The sequence below is a fragment of the Lactuca saligna genome, chromosome 5 (genome assembly GCF_052625555.1).
Source record: "Lactuca saligna cultivar CGN05327 chromosome 5, ASM5262555v1, whole genome shotgun sequence".
Lineage (NCBI taxonomy): Eukaryota > Viridiplantae > Streptophyta > Magnoliopsida > Asterales > Asteraceae > Lactuca > Lactuca saligna.
This window is the reverse complement of record NC_136421.1, coordinates 119,518,529-119,540,329: the sequence shown is the minus strand read 5'-3', so window position 1 is coordinate 119,540,329 and position 21,801 is coordinate 119,518,529. Positions and strand designations below refer to the sequence as shown.

The 21,801-nt window shown below is 34.2% G+C and overlaps 1 protein-coding gene across 2 annotated transcripts; it reads right to left on the bottom strand.

Annotated features, from left to right (window-relative positions):
• Positions 1-2,929: 2,929 nt before the first annotated feature.
• LOC144998265 (receptor-like protein kinase THESEUS 1) lies at positions 2,930-6,191 on the bottom strand. Of its 2 annotated transcripts, none has more exons than XM_078958064.1 (3): positions 4,789-6,191; positions 3,615-4,562; positions 2,930-3,166 (listed from the first exon to the last, which is right to left on the bottom strand). In XM_078958064.1, the coding sequence occupies exons 1-3, from the start codon at positions 5,698-5,700 to the stop codon at positions 3,158-3,160; spliced, it is 1,869 nt and encodes a 622-aa protein (XP_078814190.1). In that variant the 5' UTR covers positions 5,701-6,191; the 3' UTR covers positions 2,930-3,157. The 2 variants fall into 2 exon arrangements, with proteins under 2 accessions (XP_078814190.1, XP_078814189.1); XM_078958063.1 differs by lacking the exon at positions 2,930-3,166 and adding an exon at positions 3,219-3,316.
• Positions 6,192-21,801: the final 15,610 nt, after the last annotated feature.

Here is a 21,801-nt window from a genome sequence, read left to right as displayed (position 1 = left end):
TCCATAACATTTCTCTATTTTTCCAATATTTAATGAATTTTTAAGGAGTTAAATTAATAGAAAATAGCTACAATTATCTAAAAATCATACAAATTTACCAGGACATCTTCCATTTTAGTAGGATTCCAAATATAAAGCTAGTGACTTTTATCTACACTTTATTATATTTATTTTGTTTGCCTAATATTAAACACCCATAAATCCATAAATCGAACTCCGTTGTTTGAAAACCACTTTTGATATTTTTCACATATTATACGCATTATAAAACAGTTGTACAAGATTTTTGAGGAATTATCTTAACTGTTTTCTATTTATTCTATTTTTCTTACATTATATACACATAAATCATGAAAGTCGGACTCCATTGTATGAAAACAACTTTTGACATTTTTCCCATCTTATATACAGTGTATAATAGTTGTATAAAAATATTGGCAATTTTACATAACTGCTTAGTGTTTTTCATGGTTTTATGATATTTTGAAGGAATTAAATGGTGGAAAAATAGTTAATCATATTTAAAAATCATGAAGAATTACAAGGGGGTTCTAAATTACAGTAAGAACTGAAATATAAGGTTTGTACATTTTAGAACTTATTTGATTTAGTTTTTGGATTTTTAGCTTGTAAAACCCTTCCAAAAGTACTAAAATACATTTCAAACAATAACACAAAATGGGATTTATCACTTGCAAATGTTAACAAGTTAATTGGTATGTAGACATCTGAATTTTACAGAAAAGTATTTGCAAATTATACGAAACCTAATTTTGACACAATTAATTATATTGTAGAAATTAAGTATACTAGTGTTAGATTTTTTACTAGAGACTTACTAGTGGGTAACATTATCATAGGAAATCGATAGTAAGATGTGAGAGAAATTAGCTCAAGGCATCACAAACACCTTCACACATCATTGTGAGTATTCACAGCCCCTATTTTCGGTTTTTACGATTTAAGGTGGAGAAGCATGTCCAAAAACTATTTACTATTCGTTGTATTTAAATCGACTTTTATCAAACTTGGTTGCTATATTTTGGTATGTATGTGTACGTTATTTTGATTCATGAGGCCTTATTGCGGTTAAGTCCGTAGAATGTTTCACATTACTCATTAACTCTTTTGAGTCTATGGTCATTGTGGATAATACTATTAGGAGGTATACAACTTCTCATTCACACACTCGGGGAGTTCATTTTACAATATTTCTCCCTATGTTAGCGATAGACATAGTATTCAAGACGATACTTGGTCATTAGGCTTGGGTTGTGAACTCATGATTTGTTCATTATGCACATACCAACTTTGTTCCTTATGTTTGCATCAAACGTTGTTTCTCCTGATGTTAACGAGCTTTATTTGTCATGATAGCAATGAACTTTGTTATGCAAACTTGTTTACTTATTATAGCAATGAACGTGTTTACTCAATATAACACTGGACTTGTTTACTCATAGCAATGAACTTGTTTACTCATTTTAGCAACGAATTACAGTTTGTAAACTTGTTCTCATCTCAGCAACGAACTTCCATTTATGGAAACTTTATTAAAACTCTATTTATGACTCATATACAACTATTTTTTGTAAATCTGTGAACTAACCAACTATTTCAGCAGTTGACCGCTTATTTTACATGCTTTTTTAGCAACACGTCTAATAAGTGGCAAATAGAGACACAACACTGGTAGAAGCATTACACATGTGTTATTTTTCAAATATATTGTAATTTAAGGTTGTTCAAACTCATTGTAAACTATAATGCTTTTTAATACTATGATTGACGTTGTCTTTTAACATTTGCTATGAGACCCTTTGTACTGTCGCGTCTCGTGTATCCGCTTTAGCAGGGTATTATAGTATTAAGTACATTGTCTATTACAAATTGGTAATAGCAACAAATTTTTTTGACTAGATGCCATTATGGTAAAAAGTTTTAGAACATTGTTGTTATTAATAATTTTAGAGAATATGCTTGTATCGGAAAAAAGATAACTATTTTGCTATTTCTTGCAATTTCATTTATGTAAAAGGGAGATTGTGTAAATTATATGTATTTAATTGTTTACAACAATAGCACAAACGCAAATTGTTAATTTTAGTGTTAAAATTGTTTAAATACCAATAATTCAGTTTTTAATAGAGTTTAACTTTTTTTTAGTTTTTATTGTCATTTACATAAAATTAAATAAATAAAACTAAGATTTTTAACTTTTTTCACAGATTCTAAATGGCGACACATATAATGAGGAAGTTGTCAAATCTTAACTTAGATGCCCCTGGTGCAATGTTTACTATTGAGTTTCTAAACTTGGTTGCAAAATTTGAGGGGAGATTGTCAAAATTGGTTGCTATCGATGGAATTTAGGGTGCACTCTTAATAGATGCTATATTTCTAGATCCAAATCATCCAATAGAAGAGAAAATGCAAAATAGAGCAATGTACTTTTGTTTGTTTCTCAAATTAGCATCTTACATTACTTATATCGTTATAAATCTTTTACCCATGGTTTTTATGGGTTGTAACCTAGTAGTTTATGAAAACACTAATGTGCTTTTGTACTTTAAATGGTTCTACGGTTGAAGAGAAACACAACAAAGATAATCATAAAACATGAGTGTGTTTTTATCTACCTTAGGTAATGTTCTTTGGTATGTGGTCTCAAAGGAAGGAATCTAATCCATGGGATCTCCTTGAAAGGTTGAACATATAAAATCATGTCTAATGCCTAAATCCATCTCAGATGTTAGGATTTTTCATGCCTTATCTTTTTTCTATACTGAAAATTTTAGCAGAATTGTTGATCCTATTACTAATTGCAAGAAGAAAGAGAATTTTCTATTGGTCAAAGGCTGTCTAACTTTTATCCTCTAAAACCACCAGATCAAAAGCAAGTATAAGATTCAGGTAAAAAAATGCGCAGTTTTGTACAATCCAAATTAAACTTATAATAATATCAATATATCATTGTAAAGGTCAGAGGAAGCTTTGTGTTACAAAACATGACTAAGAATGTAAAGCACAAATAAGCTGCAATATACATATACTAGTTGAAGTACATACGTTGAATCAACTAACTGAAAGAACATTTAATGGTTTGAGCTTTTTAAAGCAGTTGAAAAACCAGCTGTCAAATTCCATAATATTGATATCATGAGCCCTACAAAGCAACAACTTTCATCAGTTTGTACTAATGAAAGGAAAGAAAAAAAATCATATATTCTATTTAAGCCATAGATCAATGTTATAAGCTAGTATCAATTCCCATCCACCAAATCCTTATGATATGCACCCTATAAACTTCTATTAACTGCACAGGTATTAAGGATTTTTTGTTACAGAGAATACTTAAGCAATGGCATTTGGGGTTGGAAAAAATTCAGTAACAAGTATGGTCCATCCCAAAGTTAAAACTATCATTAACCCATTAATTATGGCAAAATTCATGTGTTCTTTTTCATTTCTTGTATTAGTAAGTAGTAAACATAAATCAATCTAAATTTTGGTTCCCAACACATCTTTTTCATTACTTTTTTAGAGATTATAATGAGAAATAGATTAAAATGATTATAAAAATAAGTAAAAAGAAAGGAAAGTTAGAAACGTACTTGATATCTGAGTGCCGTTTCAAGGGCTCTCACAATCTCCTTCATTAGTGGACGTTCTTCTCGTTCTTTGTTCAAACATTGATAAGCAATTGTTTTAAACGCCTTCAATGAACCAGGATTTATTTGATCCCTTATACTGCCATAAATAATTTCATCTAGGTTATTTTGTTCATAACACTTTTGCACCAAAAATGGTAAAGCTTGATGCTTATCATTAACGTTGTGCATACTCAACCTCCCACATAATACTTCAAACAAAACCACACCGAAGGAATAAACATCCGACTCCTCTGTTAGAAACCCTGTCTTTTCATATAGGGGATCACAATACCCATACGTCCCAAGAACATTCAAGACAACAAAAGGGTATTGTTGGCTAGTAGGACCAAATTCGGATAGACCAAAATCTGTGATCTTAGCATTCCAGTTTTCATCTAATAAGATGTTGGAGCTTTTAATATCATGATGAATGACTTTTTGGTGGGTCCTAGGAGGATTATGAAGGTACATTAGTCCACGAGCCACCCCAATGCATATCTTAAGGCGGGTAACCCACGTTAAATCCTTGTTAAGATACAAGTCGAGACTTCTCTTTGATGCATACTCATACACAAGGATTTTTTCGCCTCTTTCATCACAAAACCCTAGCAGGGAAACAATATTTTCATGCTTATAAAGGGAAAGCATTATGATCTCCTTCCAAAACTCTGGGTCTCCTTGTCCAAGTGTACTTCCAAAACGTTTAAAAGCAAACGTGGTATGCCTCTTCAAATGGATAAGGTGTCCCTTATACACTTTCCCAAATCCGCCTACCCCGATGCAATTTTGTTCAGCAAAATCATTGGTTGCTAATTTTATAGCTTCAAGTTGTATTTCGAGGTGTTTAAACTTATTTTTGATAGGCATCCTTTTAGGGTGTGATGAAACCATTAACAAGCATGGATCATTCTGTTACATTGAATGAAAACATAATAATATCAAATCACAAAATGAATGATGTAGCAATCGTATCTAAAGTTCTTACTTGTTAACCGTTTACTTCAATATAAATTTTGTTCACAACACATCTTTCTACCATTCCAATGAAAAAAGACTAGGATAATTATAAAAAGTATGGTTGTTCAAAAAAAATTATAAAAAGTATGAGTGAATCGAAAGTATGAATCAGACGTACCTGGTATTCAAGTGCAGTTTCTAGTGTTGTTAAGATCTCGTTCATTGATGGACGTTTGTCACGGTCTCTCTTCAAACATTGATAAGCAATTGTTGAAAACGCCTTTAAAGAATTAGTGTTTATTTCATCCTTTATATCACCAAAAATAATTTCATTTAGGTTGTTATGTTTGTAATGCTTTCGTACCAACTCAGTAAAAGATTGAGATTTCTCATAGTTGTCAGTACACAACCTCCCACACAAAACTTCAAATAACACCACACCAAAAGAGTAAACATCAGATTCCTTTGTTAATAACCCTGTCTCTACATACAGCGGGTCCCAATACCCAAACGTGCCAACAGGATTAGAGAAAATAAGTGAGTATTGCAGGTTAGCAGGGCAAAATTTGGATAAACCAAAATCTGCAATCATAGCATTCCAATTTTCATTTAATAGGATATTGGAACTCTTGATATCTCGATGCAATACTCTTTGTTGTGTCCCAGCAGACTCAGAATCATGAAGGTACGATAGTCCGCGGGCCGCCCCAATGCATATCTTAAGGCGTCTAACCCAGGTTAGATCGTGGCTGTTTAGATACAAGTCAAGACCTCTCTTAGATGCATATTTGTACACAAGGATCTTCTTGTCATCATCATCACAGAACCCTAAAAGAGACACAATATTTTCATGCTTGTAAAGAGAAAGCATAAGGATCTCATTCCAAAACTCACGATCCCCTTGCCCAAATGCCCGATCTAAACATTTTAAAGCAACCACTGTATGACCCTCCAAATGGTCGAGTTCTCCCCTGTAAACTTTCCCAAATCCTCCTCTTCCGATGCAATGATCTTCAGCAAAGTTGTTGGTTGCAGATTTTATTGCTTGTAGTTGTATTTTGAGGTGTTCAAACCGTTTTAGATCAGACATGTTTTAGTAATCGATCAAAAACAGAGAACAAAAGTGAGACTCAAATATTACTTCAAGGCATTACCAAAACAAAGTAGCAATATCACAAGCTGAAAATATATTTAAACCTAAATGGAACCTCCGTTAAATTCTATTTCTCAAAACTCGATCCTAATAATATCAAACAGAATTCGGTGATGCTTACAGAAATCTAAATTGAAACGAAGCAAAACTAAGAACAAAGTTGTCTGTTCTTTGAAATCCTAACTTCATTTTCTCCTGATAAGTGAAAATTTCTATACAAAAGACAATCGTACCTATCAATGGTGCTGATTTGGATCGGTAAATTTGGATTTGAGTTCAGATTTACGAAATTAAGAGTTAGAAATCAAACAATAAACTGCAAATCGGCGAATGTTTGCGAGGCTAGTGATGAATGTAGAAAATCGCAGTGGACATAGTCAACTATCTCCCTCTCCCCCTTACATAATTTATGGTCTTTGTCGCATTTGTCGGCTTGCAAAACCAGTATTTCTTTTTGTCAAGCCATCCTTATTTTTGTTCGGAATTTAAATTTAGGATTTTGTTTCTGCAAGGTTTATAAAAACATGTTAATATTTTGGTTCAATCGGTTAAAATTTCATTTTTTTTTTCGTAATTTAACTATTGAAATGGGTAAATATTTGCAAAACAACCTTTGTAATTGGTTAACGTGGGTGGGTTTTAATGATTTAAATGCAAAATAAATAAATAAATATATCATAAATGACTTTTTTTATTAATAAGGTTAAAACATAAAAACTTTCTTGAGATTTTCTTTTTATATATACTAAATTTATTTTTAGAAATTTTATATTTATTTATTAAAAAACATAAAATAAAGATACCATAAACATTGCTTCACTAAAAAAAACTAATATTTCTTATTAAAAAACACAATAATAATATTTCTAAGGCATAATGGAACTCTATTTAGGAATAACAACATCCGACAAACTTTATCTATGAAGTGTCATCCGATTGCGAAAGGATCATCGGTACGTTGTAGTTTATGGTAAACGTTTTTCATCCAATATCTAAACATTCAACAATGAAGTAACATTTGGCCTACGAATGTATTTTTTTCGACAAATTAACAAAATCCTCTTCATTTATATAATATATAGATGACATCTTTAGGGTTGCCGTAAAGATATTTATTAAAGAGAATAAAAAATTCCAAAAATGATATATATCATCTGTTTTTTTAATAAAAGAAATTATCTATATATTGAGTTTTTTAACAAATAACTATAAGTTTTATTCAAATAAATATAATATATATTAAAAAAGAAAATTTATAGTAATGCCCTTAAACATTAACCATATTAACAAAAAAAAAATCATCTATTATTATTTGTTTTATTTTGTTTATTTGCAATTTAACCGTTAAAATAGACACTAACATGTTATAAGGGATGTTTTGTAAATACTTATCTGTTTTAATGGTTAAATTGCAAATAAATAAATAAATAAATAAATTAGGGTTGACTTTCTTGTTAATAGAGCGAAAATGTAGGGCATGTTATGCATATTTCCCTTTGTTTCTTTAACATCAATATTTTATCAATAGAATGATTGTAATAACTTTTTAAAGGTTTTTCCATGAATAGCTAAAAAAAGAGAAACGACCAAAATAACAGTGATTTTTGCAGGCTACCATCTGTGAAAATCTATGTTATTTATGAGAATCTAAGTGGAATTTTGCAAATGCAGCATGTGAAAATGTAGTTTTTTTCCTAAATTTGAACATTCGTAATTCTTTCAAACAAAGTTTTTTGGGCTGGATTTTTTTATTGTATTCTTTGTAACAAGGTTTATCCATATACATATCACACTCCTAATTTGGAGGCATGAAGTCACACTTTTTAAGTTAGAAATAAGTTTATGGGTGAAAAATATAAAAAATAACTTAACAGTTAATCTTCATAACTCTTTTATACGACATCCATTTAAGATGATTTTTCTTTCATTATGTTCTATGTAACAATGACGATCTATGGCCATATCACATTTGGAAGTATCACGGTTTGTGATGTTTGACAATTTTCAAATACAAAAAAGATAACATTTATAGACTAGTAGATGCAACAAAGAATTACATGTACAATAAAGATATATAAATATTTAAGTAATAGAGGGAGTAACACCACCAATTCATCGTTTGCTAATTCTTATTCAGGATGGAATAGTAGAGGGTTCATCGTTTCACTTTGATATGAGGATCGATAGCCGGTATAGAACTCGAAAGCAGCTGGTAGGGATCATAATAAAATTAATAAGATTGTGAATCTTTTGCATGTTAAATGATATTATTGCAATATTGAGTGACTAGACGGTACACCACTTTTTTGTCATTTACCAAATCTACAATTCCAGTGGATTTTCCAATAAATTACGAAATGCTATAGTTCTTAAATATGATTTCTGAATTTATTCAGAAGTAATTCGCGAGATCATGCACCTCAAGATGTACAAATATAATTTGTAAAGAATATGTAACTTCAAAGTTGAATATATAGAATTGTCTTGCCTTTCTAGGCTTACCACTTGTGCATACTCCTACAAAAATTCTTAGCATAAGCTGTGAGATCACCAAACAACCTCCTGACAAATTTATATTTATTCTCATTTAACACTTAAAGTAGTTATATGTCCTTAAAGAGAGACAAATACTTTATAAAATTGTATTTTACCTTTTACTGAATCGAGTCACAAACACTTGGTGTATCGTTCCATGGACTATAACATCCTAAATTTTGGGCTAGATTTTTTCATGTGTAAATTAGTAAAATAAAATATAAAAAGAAAATAAAACAAAATAATAACTTTAATAGAAACGTTGTAGATTTAAAACACAAATTTCAATTTACATCTTATTTAGACTTCAAGTGTTGAGAAGAATATAGATGAGACTCTATTTTTGCCTAAAACTAAACGTGAATAATAATATTGACCTAGTCAATGACCAATTAGTTAAAAAGAAGTGTCATTAGGGTTAACGTATGAAAAGGATAAGTTTCATAAGAGGATTGTCAAAATTTATCAAATATGAGAACAATGAATGTCAAGGGCGATTTTTTCCACTTGTCAAAAGTTAGAGAGTAGTTAGTGGGTCTCACTAATACAAAATTGACTCGTGGTGACGGTATCTAAAAACAGGATGCTGACAGTTTTTATATTTTTTTGTCACTAAAGGTCCTAACTAATTTCAAGGATTATTTTTGTCACATTTAACACAAAATGTGTCGCCATTGTAAATCAAACCTCACACCATATAACCTTAGCAACGGTTTTACATAAGAATAGTGACAGGTATTGTCTCGATCGAAAATTATAGCAAAAATGTCATCATTTATAATACTTTTTATTTGATATGCACATTTACTTTATGACGGTTATTAAAGGAGAAGCAAAGGCATGTAAGGTGACGAAGTTCACTTTTATGTGACTAAATCTTATATTCGAATTAGCTGCATGAAAAATATGTGTCGAAAAGGTAAGATAGATAGTGACTGAAATTTATTTGACTTACAAAAGGGTTATTATGACGATTTAATCTCTCTCTCTCTCTCTCTCTCTCTCTCTCTCTCTCTCTCTCTATATATATATATATATATATATATATATATATATATATATATATATATATATATATATATATATATATATAAAGTGAATATACATTTAAGGGTATATAAGCTTAGGTACTCAAACTTACCATACTACGTCGTTTTGTATCATATAATACATTATAATTGTCCAATGTTATTATAATTTAACTTCTAAGTTGATTTACTTCCATGATTTTTATAAATTACACGTTTATCTTCCTCTTACTTAATTTTGCATTTTCAACTACAATAAATATAACTTAATAAGTGTTCGACAAAAAGATGTGACATAAGAGAAAGATAATAGTGAAATTTCGAAAATTTTGAAATTAAATCAAGTTAGGGTTGAAGTTTAAGAACACTATAATGAATATATCAAACAAAACGATGTATTATGGTGTGTTTGGGTACCTAAACTTATATACCCTTAAGGGTATATTCACTTATTTATATATATATATATATATATATATATATATATATATATATATATATATATATATATATATATTCAGTTTCTTTCTCTGCAAACCAATATTTTCTAGGAACCACCCTTAAAATGCTAACTCCTTTATGACATTTTTTTATACAAAAATAGTGACCTTAATGTTGTAGTTTGAGCTTATCTAACAACTTTTGAAAAAAATTATTCAAAAAATGTATATATACCAAGAGTTCATATGTGCACCTTTTAGGAATATGTGCAATTTTACATTTTTGCACATATGCACTCTTTTATATATGCATGATTTTTGAATAATTTTTTTTACATGACTTAATGCATTAAGTAATTGTTTTTGAAATTATCACAATATAGTTCCCATTTTAATAGTTCTTCGCGGGAAAATTAGTTCGGAAAAGATCTTAGCCACACACACGCATGCCCGCACGCACACAAATATATATATATATATATATATATATATATATATATATATATATGGTAATTTTAGTGTCACCAGACATTTAAATGTAACTAAAATTAATACGAGTGGTAGAAGAATTATTAATTATTTTTAATATAAGTTAGGCATTGCGGGGTGCACGTTTATATAAGACCAGTTTGATTTGATTTTAGAATGGCAAGTGGCGAAGGTAAATATGACGACTTTGTCAATTTTGGATTATTGAATTCAAATTTTACTTAATGATCAAGTTATGGTAAAATGGCAGTTTCTACAGTTATAAAAACGATTGAATGATTTCAATTAAACATTAAATGTGTAAAATTAATTCAACTGTAAGCCCCATTTTTCATATGCTATATACAAAGTTTATGTGGAAAGAAGAAGGATATGACTTATTAATAAGTTTTGGCTCTCTCCTGTCTCTGAAATTTCACAATTCTCTAATAATATTGCTTTCATTTCTATACCTAGAATTGAAGGTTTCCTTGTAGATTATCATATATTTGACTCTATGATACCTAGACATAGGGTTGAAATTTCAATTCAAAAAGTGATCTTACACCATCCACAAGCAATCTGGATTTCCATACCACCATTACCCTATTTGTCTGTGTACACTAGGTTATACTGGCTCTAACAAGAGAATGATATTTACTATTGGTGGTTATGGTTGAGTCAATTAGGGATATGAATTTTTGGTTCTACAAACTGTATAATTTTGAAGGGAATGACTTTAGGTGCTAGTAGAGGAAGATGCACTTTCTGATGACTATATTAATGGTGGAGTATGCACTGCGTAACCCTATGTTGGAGGTTATTAAAGATGAGAAATTAGAGTAACCTAGAAGGATGAGTTAGTGGGATAACTGTAACACCGTAAAATTTCAAACAAATTTTCACATTTTTAAAAATCATTTAATTCACAATATTATAAGACACATTGTTTCATATATTCAAACATAAGTCAAAAATCCCAAGATCATATCATATAAATAAAACTCCGCGTCTATGTACTGATCATGATGGTGCCTTCCCGCGATCCTCACTAGTACCTGAAACACATAACAGAAAATACTGTAAGCACGAGGCTTAATGAGTTCCCCAAAATACCACACATAGCACATACTAGCCACTCGAGACTATAACTCTGTGGGCCCTTGGGCCCTAACTCTGTGGACCATCTGGTCCTAACTCTGTGAACCTTCCGGTTCTAACTCTGATATACCCTGATATACACCCGACATAAATCACATAGAAATAATGTAGTGCAACACATCACATATAAAGCATACAATAACTTTGTTACATAACTCTAATTACCACTCAAGGTAAAATACAATGAGAAAACTCACCCCGGATGTCTCGGAAATATCTCGCTCGCGTAACACTGATCTAGCCTCAGCCTACACACGAAAACGATCATCTCAATTAATAACGGCTCTCCAGGTTAGACTAAATCCTCACACGTCCTTTAAGAAGTCTAAAAGGCCATTTTACCCTTCAAACAGTGCACAAGTCCAATTGTTAACCAAACCCTAATAGTCAACAAAAGTCAACGGTCAACCCTTTAACCAGACTCGCCGAGTGCACAATTATGACTCGGCGAGTTCATTCATGAACTCAAGTCCTCAAAAACCCCATTGACTCACCGAGTTACTTTCCCAACTCAGCGAGTCACCAACTGTGCGATTCATGGGGAAAAACTATTCTACTTACCGAGTCTGTTCTTGGACTCGGCAAGTTCATGCAATGCTCAAACTCAAATGACCTCCTGAGGTCAGATCCGTTCTACTAACCCATAGATCTGGCCACCTTAATCAATATAAACACGTAAAGTTTGGATCTTGATTCCCATGCAAGGACCTAATGGCTCTATTTGAAGAAATGGCCTCAATATACCACCATAAGCTCATAACTCCCAATGACACCCAAAAAGATCAAGGAGTTAAGGTCTCTGGACCTCTTTGGATCCAGATCCAAAGTCTAAGCACAAAAAGGGACCAATTGATCTTCAATTCATACTCTAAAGGGGCTAGAAACTCTAATTCTCAAAGATTAACACCAAAGCTGAAAAAGGATCGAATATATATCAAAGCTGAAGAAGGATCGACTATATACCTCAATATGAAGTCCCTAGACTCTGAAATCCACAAAATATCACCCTCTTCAGTTCCCTCTTGCCTTGGTCACCTTCTTCTTGCAAAAACACCCACACAAAGATCAAAAATGGCCTCTTCTTCCTCACAAATGCTCTAGATCTCTTAGGGTATCACTCAGGGGTCTGGTAGCCGCAAATGGTGGTATAAGCCCCTTTAAATAGGTTCCAAACCCTGGGAATTAGGGATTCATTAAACAGCATGGACTCGCCGAGTCCACTAGTCGACTCGCCGAGTTCGGTCATTAACCCGTATAGAATTCGCGATCTTACTCGGCGAGTTTAAGCGTCAACTCGCCGAGTCCCTCCAAAATCTCCAAAATAAATGAATAATAATGTACCTGGAAATCCGGATGTTACAATAACCATTACTATTTATGCATATTCTTTATTTCATATCTACCAAACTATCAAAAGGTCAAAGGATTTATAGGACACCCTTGAATCAAAATACATTGTTGAAGATGCTTATAGCAAAAAGTTTCTAGTTAGCAATTTTTATAATTATAAGTTGATTGGTTCAAGGTTTGTCATGAAACAATACAATGAAATCCTTTGAAGCTTAGGTCAATTCAAACTTCACAACATAATAATGGATGAATCTATTGTTATGTCAAGTGTATGTAATTCTTTATATGATATCTAGCAAACCATCGAAAGTGCGAAGGAATTATGGGATACCATTGAATCAAAATACATCATTGAAGATTATTCTAGCAAAAAGTTTATGGTAAGTGATCTTAATAACTATAAGATGATTGATTCAAGGTCTATCATAGACTTGGTTCAATTCAAACTTCTTAACACAAACATGGATGCATCCATTGTTGTGTCAAATGTGATTGACAAATTACGGCCACCTTGGAAAGATTTCAACCATAACCTAAAACATCAAAATGAGGAATTATCATATATTCAATTTGGTATTCATTGTCACATTAAAGAGTTTCTTTAGGCACAACAAAATGATAAAAATAAAGGGAAATTTGAATACGGACAACCATATGTTAATATAGTTGCAAAAAATTATATAAACTCCAGTTATAGGACACGACAAGAAACATAAGCAAGATGTTCCCAATAAATCCAACAAAAAGAAAAAGGAGTTTGTGTGTTGGAGATGCAACAAGGTGGAACATTGCAAGTGAGAGTGTCGTGAGAAATTAAGCAACAATGGTTCTGGAGGATGCGAAAGTGAAAATAGATCTAAGAACCAAGTTAAAGGAGCTAGTTCTTGACTAACTTAGATATATCTTTCTAGATTTATGTTTCACTAATTCTTGAATCCTTCTATGTACATGATGATGATGATTGTTCGTAGTGGATTGACTCTGGGGCAACAAGACATGTTTCCAAGGATAAACGATGGTTTGAAACATTAACACCATTTGATAATGGTTCCCTGCTCAAAATGGGAGATAAGTCGAGTATACCAAATTTGTAATGTGGGATTTGTTAGTCTTGTTACTTTTGAAAATTTTGTCACACTTTTTGATGTTTTGTTTTTCCTAAGATTCGAAAGAATCTTGTAAGGTGATGCTGTTTGAATTAAGATGGTTATAAACAAGTTTATGAATCAAATAGGGATATCCTATCTTTATGTGACATGATTGTTGGTTTTGAATATTTGAATAATAGAATGTTACATGTAAATTTTATTTACAAGTTTTAATGTGTTACATAATTGTTCTTTTATGTCACCATCTTCCTCTAAAATGTATGATTATATGATTTAGGGTGTTGGATTGGATCATGTCAATTTTTGAAGGATGCATGGTTTTCAAAGGATGGATTGATTCCATCCTTTGATATAAACACAGAAAAGTGTAAAACATGAATGCTTACAAAAGTTAAAAAAACAACCTCTTCCTAATGTTAATAAATACTCAACTATTTTAGAACTTCTGCACAATGACTTTTGTTATTTCCACTCCACTCCTTCCTTGGTTAATAAAAAGTTTTTTGTCACATTTATTTATGATTGCATTTGGTTTTGCTATGTATACTTGCTACATGCTAAAATGAAGCTTTGGAGAAGTTAATATACAAAACCAAAGTGGAATTGTAATTGGGTAATTCAGTTAAATGTCTGAGAACTAATAGGGGCGGGTAATATATGGATCCTCACTATTTTCAATCAATTATTATCATCAATGAAACCAAAAAACTATACACACCTCAACAAAACAGATTATTCAAACACAAAAATAGAGTTCTAAAAGATATGGTAAACTCGATGTTTTCTTACTCAGGATTGAGTGAGGGAATTTCGGAGAGGCCATGTTTAAAGTATGCTATTTATTAAATAGGGTTCCAAATAAAAGGAACCAAATGCCCCCTATACGAACTTTGGCTCAAGAAAAAACCGAGTTTGAGCTATTTTCAGGTTTGGGGTTGTTGGACTGCTGTAAAAACTACTTAAACCCAAAAGTAAAACTTTTGGTGAACACGAAATTGATTGTATATTTATTGGATATATGGAAAATTTCAATGCACGTAGGTTCTATGTAATAAAATCTGGTGATTCGGTTCCAATTAACACCGTTATCGAGTCACGAGATGCAATTTTTGATGACATACATTTTCATTGGTACAATGGCTAAAGGATTTGACTTTTAGTACCAATGAAGTAAAAAATCCAGAAAGTTTAGATGGTGTTGATGTACCAAAACACATAGATTCGTAAAAGGAAAAGTGGCCGAATTCCCAATAATTTCGATTCTGGTTTCCAACTATATTTAGTGAACAATTCAAGGGATTAAATTGATCTTCAACACTCTTATGGTTTTAGCATTGAAGATTATCCAAATATTTTTCAAGAGGCCATAGAGTCTCAAGATGTTGTGTTTTGGATGGAAGCAATTGATGATGAGATGTCGCTAATTCTTGAGAATAAGACCTGGGTGCTATAAAATTTGCATCCAGGTTCTAAACCACTTGGTTGAAAATGGATTTTCAAAAGGAAAATGAATGTTTATGTGACAACTCATAAGTTAAAATCTTGGTTAGTCATTCAAGGGTATAGACAAAAACCCGATGATGACTATTTTGACATATATGCTTTGGTACCACATGTTTCCACTATTAGATTATTGATTGTCTTGGCGAGCATTCACAATTTGGTTATTCATCAAATGTATGTTAAAACAGTCTTTTTAAATGGTGATCTTGATAGAAAAGTTGATATGAAAAGACTGGAAGGTTTTGTTATGCCCATTAATGACCATAAGATGTCTAAACTTTCCAAATCTTTGTATGGGCTAAAACAAGTGCCCAAACAATGGCACCAAAAGTTGATAAGGTAATTTTCATTTGTGTTTTTACCTTAAACCAACGTGACAAATGTGTTTATAATATATTTGATGTTGCCAGTGGTGCATGATTGATCATTTGCTTCTATGTAGATGACATGGTGATTTTTGGGACTAATCAAAATCATTAGATGAAAGTAAGAAATTATTGGCATTTAAGTTTTCCATGAAGACATGGGAGAGGATGATGTAATCCTTGTAATGAGCATTAAACAGTTAACAAAGGTATTATATTGACAAAAAGTCATTATTTTGAGAAAACTCTACAAATATTTAATTTTAGTGATTGTTCTCTCGTGAGCACTTGTATAGATCATAAAGTAAAAAAGATTCCAAATTTGTTGCTTTAGTTACTACTAGAAAAGAAACTAAATGTATAAAGAATTTGATTTATGAGATTTTATTAAGAATGAAGCTGATTACACTTATTTCTATTCACCATGATAATGTCACCACTTAAGCTAAGGCATATAATCAGGTTTATATTGGAAAGTCTGGACATCTAGGGCTCCCACTAGAACCATAGATACTCGCTACCCATTTGTCATCTCTTAACTCAGAACTCAAAATAATTTGGAATTAAGAACATCATACTCGGATACCTCGGTACACCATCACAGAATTTCATGATGTTATGCCTCAACCACTGATCTCACACTCATGACATCATACTCAAATACTGCATTGCTGATTCAGAATCTCACAATCGATCTTCCTTTCGGATCACTTGTAACCTCCCTCATGTACAACTCTGCTAGCCTCTCTGCAGAAGAGCTCTCACTAATGGCAAGGAAATGAGCGCTCTTCGTCAACCTGTCCACAATCACCCAAATTGCATCGACACCCCTAGCAGTCCTCGGAAATTTGGTGATAAAATCCATGGTAATCTGTTCCTACTTCCACTCGGGAATCTCTAACGGCTGCAACTTACCATGCAGACGCTGGTGCTCGGCCTTAACCTTGCGACAGGTCAAGCACCTCTCTACGAACCATGCAACATCTCTCTTCATACAGGGCCACCAATACTCCTTCTTCAAGTCCAAATAAATCTTAGTAGCCCCGGGATGGATCGAGAACCTTGATCGATGCACTTCCTCCATCAAAATGGTACGCGTGCCTCCCACAAACGGTACCCAAATCCGACCCTGAAATTTCATGAGCCCTTGGCTATCGGTAACGAACTCCGATACCTACCCAATAACCCACTCTCTCTTATGGTTTTCTGGCCTCACGACCTCAGCCTGGGCCCCACGAATGGTGTCCAACACTGGTGTCGTCACGGTTAATCTCAGGAAAACGTCTCGCATCGGGGCGCCCTACGACCTATGGCTCAGGGCATCGGCTACAACATTAGCTTTGCCCGATGGTATAGGATCTCGCAGTCGTAATCCTTTACCACATCCAACCATCTCCTCTGGCGCATATTCAGGTTGGGATGATCCATCATGTACCTCAAGTTCTTGTGGTCCGTGTATATGGTACACCGAACCCCATATAGATAGTAACGCCAGATCTTGAGGGTGAACACCACCGCCCCCAACTCCAGATCATGGGTGGGATACCTCGACTCATGAGGTTTCAGCTGCCTTGATGCATATGCTATCACATGCCCCCTCTGCATAAGCACTGCTCCTAACCCTGATATCGACGTGTCACAATACACCACGAAGTCCTCCATCCCCTCCGGAAGGGCTAATATCAGGGCTTCGCATAGACTTCGACGAAGTGTCTCAAAGGAGGTCTGTTGCTCTAGGCCCCAAGAAAAAGCAACACCCTTCCGGGTCAACTTGGTAAGTGGCACGACGATCTTGGAGAAATCCCTAATAAATCTTCGATAATAACCAGCCAACCCTAGGAAACTCCTGATCTCGGTAGGTGACCTCGGTATCTCCCAACTCATCACTGCCTCAATCTTGGCTGGATCAACCAAGATCCATTTCTGGTTAACGAGGTGCCCTAGGAACTGGACCTCTCGTAACCAGAAATCACACTTGGAGAATTTGGCATAAAGCCTCTCTAATCTCAAAACTCCGAGAATCTCTCTCAAATGCTCCTCATGCTGCTCTCTGGATTTTGAATATACCAATATGTCGTCGACGAACACAATCACTGAGCGATCCAAGATCAACCTGCACACCCTATTCATGAGATCCATGAACACCGTCGGAGCATTGGTGAGCCCGAAAGGCATCACCACGAACTCATAATGCCCGTAACGAGTCCTGAACGCTGTCTTTTGGATATCCTCATCTCGCACCCTCACCTGATGATATCCAGACCTCAAATCGATCTTGGAGAACCAAGATGCTCCCTGTAACTGATCGAACAAATTGTCGATCTTCGGCAACGGGTAACGGTTCTTGTGTATTAAGTTGTTCAACTCCCGATAATCAATGCACATCCGGTGTGAACCATCCTTTTTCTTGACAAAAAGGATAGGCGCTCCCCACGGTGAGCTGCTCGACCGAATAAACCCCTTCCCCAGCAGTTCCTGAAGCTATGAGGATAACTCCTGCATCTCTGGAGGCGCAAGGCGATAGGGCGCCTTGGCGATAGGCGCAGCCCCCAGAGTCAAATCGATACGGAACTCTACCTGCCTCTCGGGAGGCACACCCGGCAACTCCTCCGAGAAAACATCCGGGAACTCGCGCACTATCGGTACCTCATCGACTGACCTCGGTCTCTCTGAATCAACTCTCATATCCATCACGTAAGCCACAAACCCACTACAACCATGCTGTAGACTCTGCCTTGCTCTAGCAACCGAACAAAACACTGAATTGGTACGAGTACCCTCACCGTACACTGTAAGAACTCCCCCACTAGGGTCTCGTATGGTCACCAGCTGTCGCTCGCAGTCAATAACCGCTCCGAATCTGCTCAACCAATCCATGCCCATGATAACACAGACGTCCCCCATCGCAATCGGGACCAAATCGATAGGGAACGCAACACCAAAGAACTCGAGTACACATCCTCGAATCACCTAAGAGGCATACACTGCTCTTTCGTCCGCTATGGAAACTCTCAGAGGTCGACTCAACGCCTCTCAAGTAATATTGATGTGCTGACTAAAGGCTAAAGATACAAAAGACCGCCGATAGGGAACTTGTTTGAAGTTGGTTTGGTCGTATAGGTTTGATTCAGAACATTTTGCTCGAAATTTTCATCAAACTCGATGAGTTGTTAATGTAACTCGATGAGTTTGTTGTTCAGAATGCCCAGTTTTGCATAAAAAATTTTATTTTTAACTTCTTTTGGTGTTGGTTTGTCTCCTATGTTGTTTGTTTATGTAGAAAAAGATGAGGAGAGTTGGAAGAGGCCATCAAGTTCCTAGGGACCAAGAGGATTTTCGTTGGTACAACTTTCCACAAGTTGTCTCTCAAAAGACTTTAGCAGAATGGAGGAGCAAATTAGAAAAATTGAAAAAGGAGTTCTATATTGCTAATGAAGTAAGATGGAGTTGGCTAGAGTAGGTGGGATTAATGGAGGTTATGAACCCACACTTGAAAAAGGTGTTTATGAATAATGAGCTAAGGGTCACATGTATTACTTGGAGGAGGTTGTTTCAAATTTAAGAGTTGGTTTACAAAGAGATGTGCCTGGAGTTTTATGCCACTATTCAGTTTTGTGGTGGTGATGATCCCCTTGATACACACATCTTTACTTTCTATTTGGGAGGAGCATATAAGGAGTGTAGTGTTGGTATGTTTGCATGGAGGATGGGTCCCTACAATAGGTCAGAGGCCATGACGGAAGCTTTTGGTACATTTCTAGAACATTGTCATAGGGAGTTTCCGGATGGGTTTAATGGAGCAAACTGGTGGACTACAATTTCCAATGGAGCTCATATTCCATCAGCGACACAAGAATGTGACATCCGGTCACCAATCCACCGGCTACTTCACCGATTCATTGCATGCTCCATCAATATGAAGAAAGACGATGACAAGGTTCCAAATTTTGATTTATTTTTCTTGTGGAGCATCATCACGCCCAAGACATTTTGTAATATACCATAATGCTTGGAGAAATATTTAGCGGAGAGAGGGGTAAAGGATAGGAAGGCATCATCTATTTGTGGGGGCATGTTTGTGACGAAGTTGGCAAGGTCATACAGGATATTTAAGGACGAAACCGGAAGTTTTCTAACAATGATGCACACACGCCCATTTAACACACTTCTTTAAAAAAGGGTGAGAATTATGGAAGACAACGGAGGGGGTAAATTTTCTATCCCTAATGATGATGAGGTTTTGGTACCGGAGCAACCAGGAAGAAGAGTGAGGCCTAGACCCGCACCCGTGCATGAGGAGCCACCGGTGATACCATGTTGAAGATGAAATGCCTATGGACCCATACAACTTGTCTATGAGGCAATTTCATGACAATTTGGCCTGTGGTGTAAATCACTCAAATATGACCTTGGAATTTATGATGAACCAAATGAACATGCAACGCGCCGATTCTCATCCTACATATCCGTATATTCCATGTTGGAAGGATCTTTGGAGAGAGAGAGAGGCAAGGAGGAGCTGGAGGAAGTGGAGTTAGAGGACAAGAAGAAGACGACTAATTATCCTTTTCATTTTATTTGTGTTTAAGTGTTTGAGACAATTTTTATTTGTTATGTGTGTTTTGGTTTGTTTATTTTTTAAAATTTCTAGTAAGTAGGATAATTTAGGAACTTTAATTTTAATGGTTGTTTTTACTTTTTTTATGAAGTTTTTTTTTATCTTTGCAGAATTTAGGTTGAGAATATATCGAATAGTTAAAGCGTGAGAGGATAAAGTGAGGGGTCGAATCGTTAACGAGAAAATTAAAAGACTTTGTGCAATATTATTGAGTTCGATGATTATAGTTGATAAAAGGAGTCATGTTACTGAAGTTTTAAAAAGGTGTATTACATTAATACCCTCTTTGACCAAGATATTAGAACTGAAGCAGAAAGAAGAAAAAATCATGAGATGAACCATAAAATCGTCGTGGTCAAAACCTAAGCTTGGCGAGTTCCTGAGGGTAAACGCGATTTCTGTACGAGTTCAAGTTGAACACGATGAGTTTTTCCACTACAACTCGACGTGTTGTTTCTCAGTCAATTCTTTTTTTTTTTTTGAGTCATCGATTTGATCCTAATCAAGGCAGGCATTGTCCATATTTCTGAAGTCATTCCAAGGCATTTACAAGAAGCTTTTTCCAGTTGTGTTACGAGCTGTCAACCACATGAGACGTTTGACACCCAAGGCAAGGATGAGCTGTTCCCATGCCAAAGTCAACTGAAGAAGGAGCTATTGAGAGGAAATATCAACATTGCCACTTCTATAATAGGGGAGTATGTTCCAATTCTCTCTTTTTACTTTTATGTACTTTAATTATGCATAGCATGCAATGGAGACATTGCATGAAATAAGTGTAAGGTAAGGGGTTGATTACATTAGTTACATTAGAATCCTAAGCGTAAAATTAAATTTTTTTTTTTTTTGCATAAAAACTGCTAGGGTTAATTCAGAAAATTATGGTAAAGCAATTAGGATTCTATGCTCGTATTGTGTTTGATGATTATTTGAGGATCTAAATGTGTAGTTGAGGCAATATACATTATAGTGCATTTGTGGCTTCCTTTATTCTAGTGAAATAATGGGAAAAAAAACACAACCTTGCTGAATTTGAGATACACAACATGTTTAGCATCGTGTACTTGAAATGTATCAAGGAAAGCTTAAATAGTCATTACATATAAGACTAATGCATTTAATCAATAAATGATGAAGTTAAAACCCCTTGCGTAAGAATATGTTTTTCTAGGTTTTTAGATTTGAGTGAAAAAAAGTGTGTTTGAAAAAAAAAAAGTTGAAAAGAAAAAAAGAGTGTTGGGTGCAAATGAGATTTTGCTTATTATATTCTACTCACATATAAGGAAATTACTACTATTCATCATTTTATTGTTCAAATATGACAAGATACAAAAGTTGAAAGGGTGAAAATTATCGTTCAACTTTGAGGGGTAAAAGTGACATTGTAGAAAGTAAACAGCTGGAAAGTGTCATTATACAAACTAAGGGGTGGAAAATACCTTTCTACAAAATAATCGTGAG

Excerpts from the sequence above, each read along its gene's own strand:
- LOC144998265 (XM_078958063.1), bottom strand. The coding sequence starts at position 5,700 with ATGTCTGATCTAAAACGGTTTGAACACCTCAAAATACAACTACAAGCA. Across the intron at positions 4,563-4,788 it reads AAACTGCACTTGAATACCAG|AATGATCCATGCTTGTTAAT; the intron begins GTACGTCTGATT and ends TCAATGTAACAG. Across the intron at positions 3,317-3,614 it reads AAACGGCACTCAGATATCAA|TTAATAGAAGTTTATAGGGT; the intron begins GTACGTTTCTAA and ends ATACCTGTGCAG.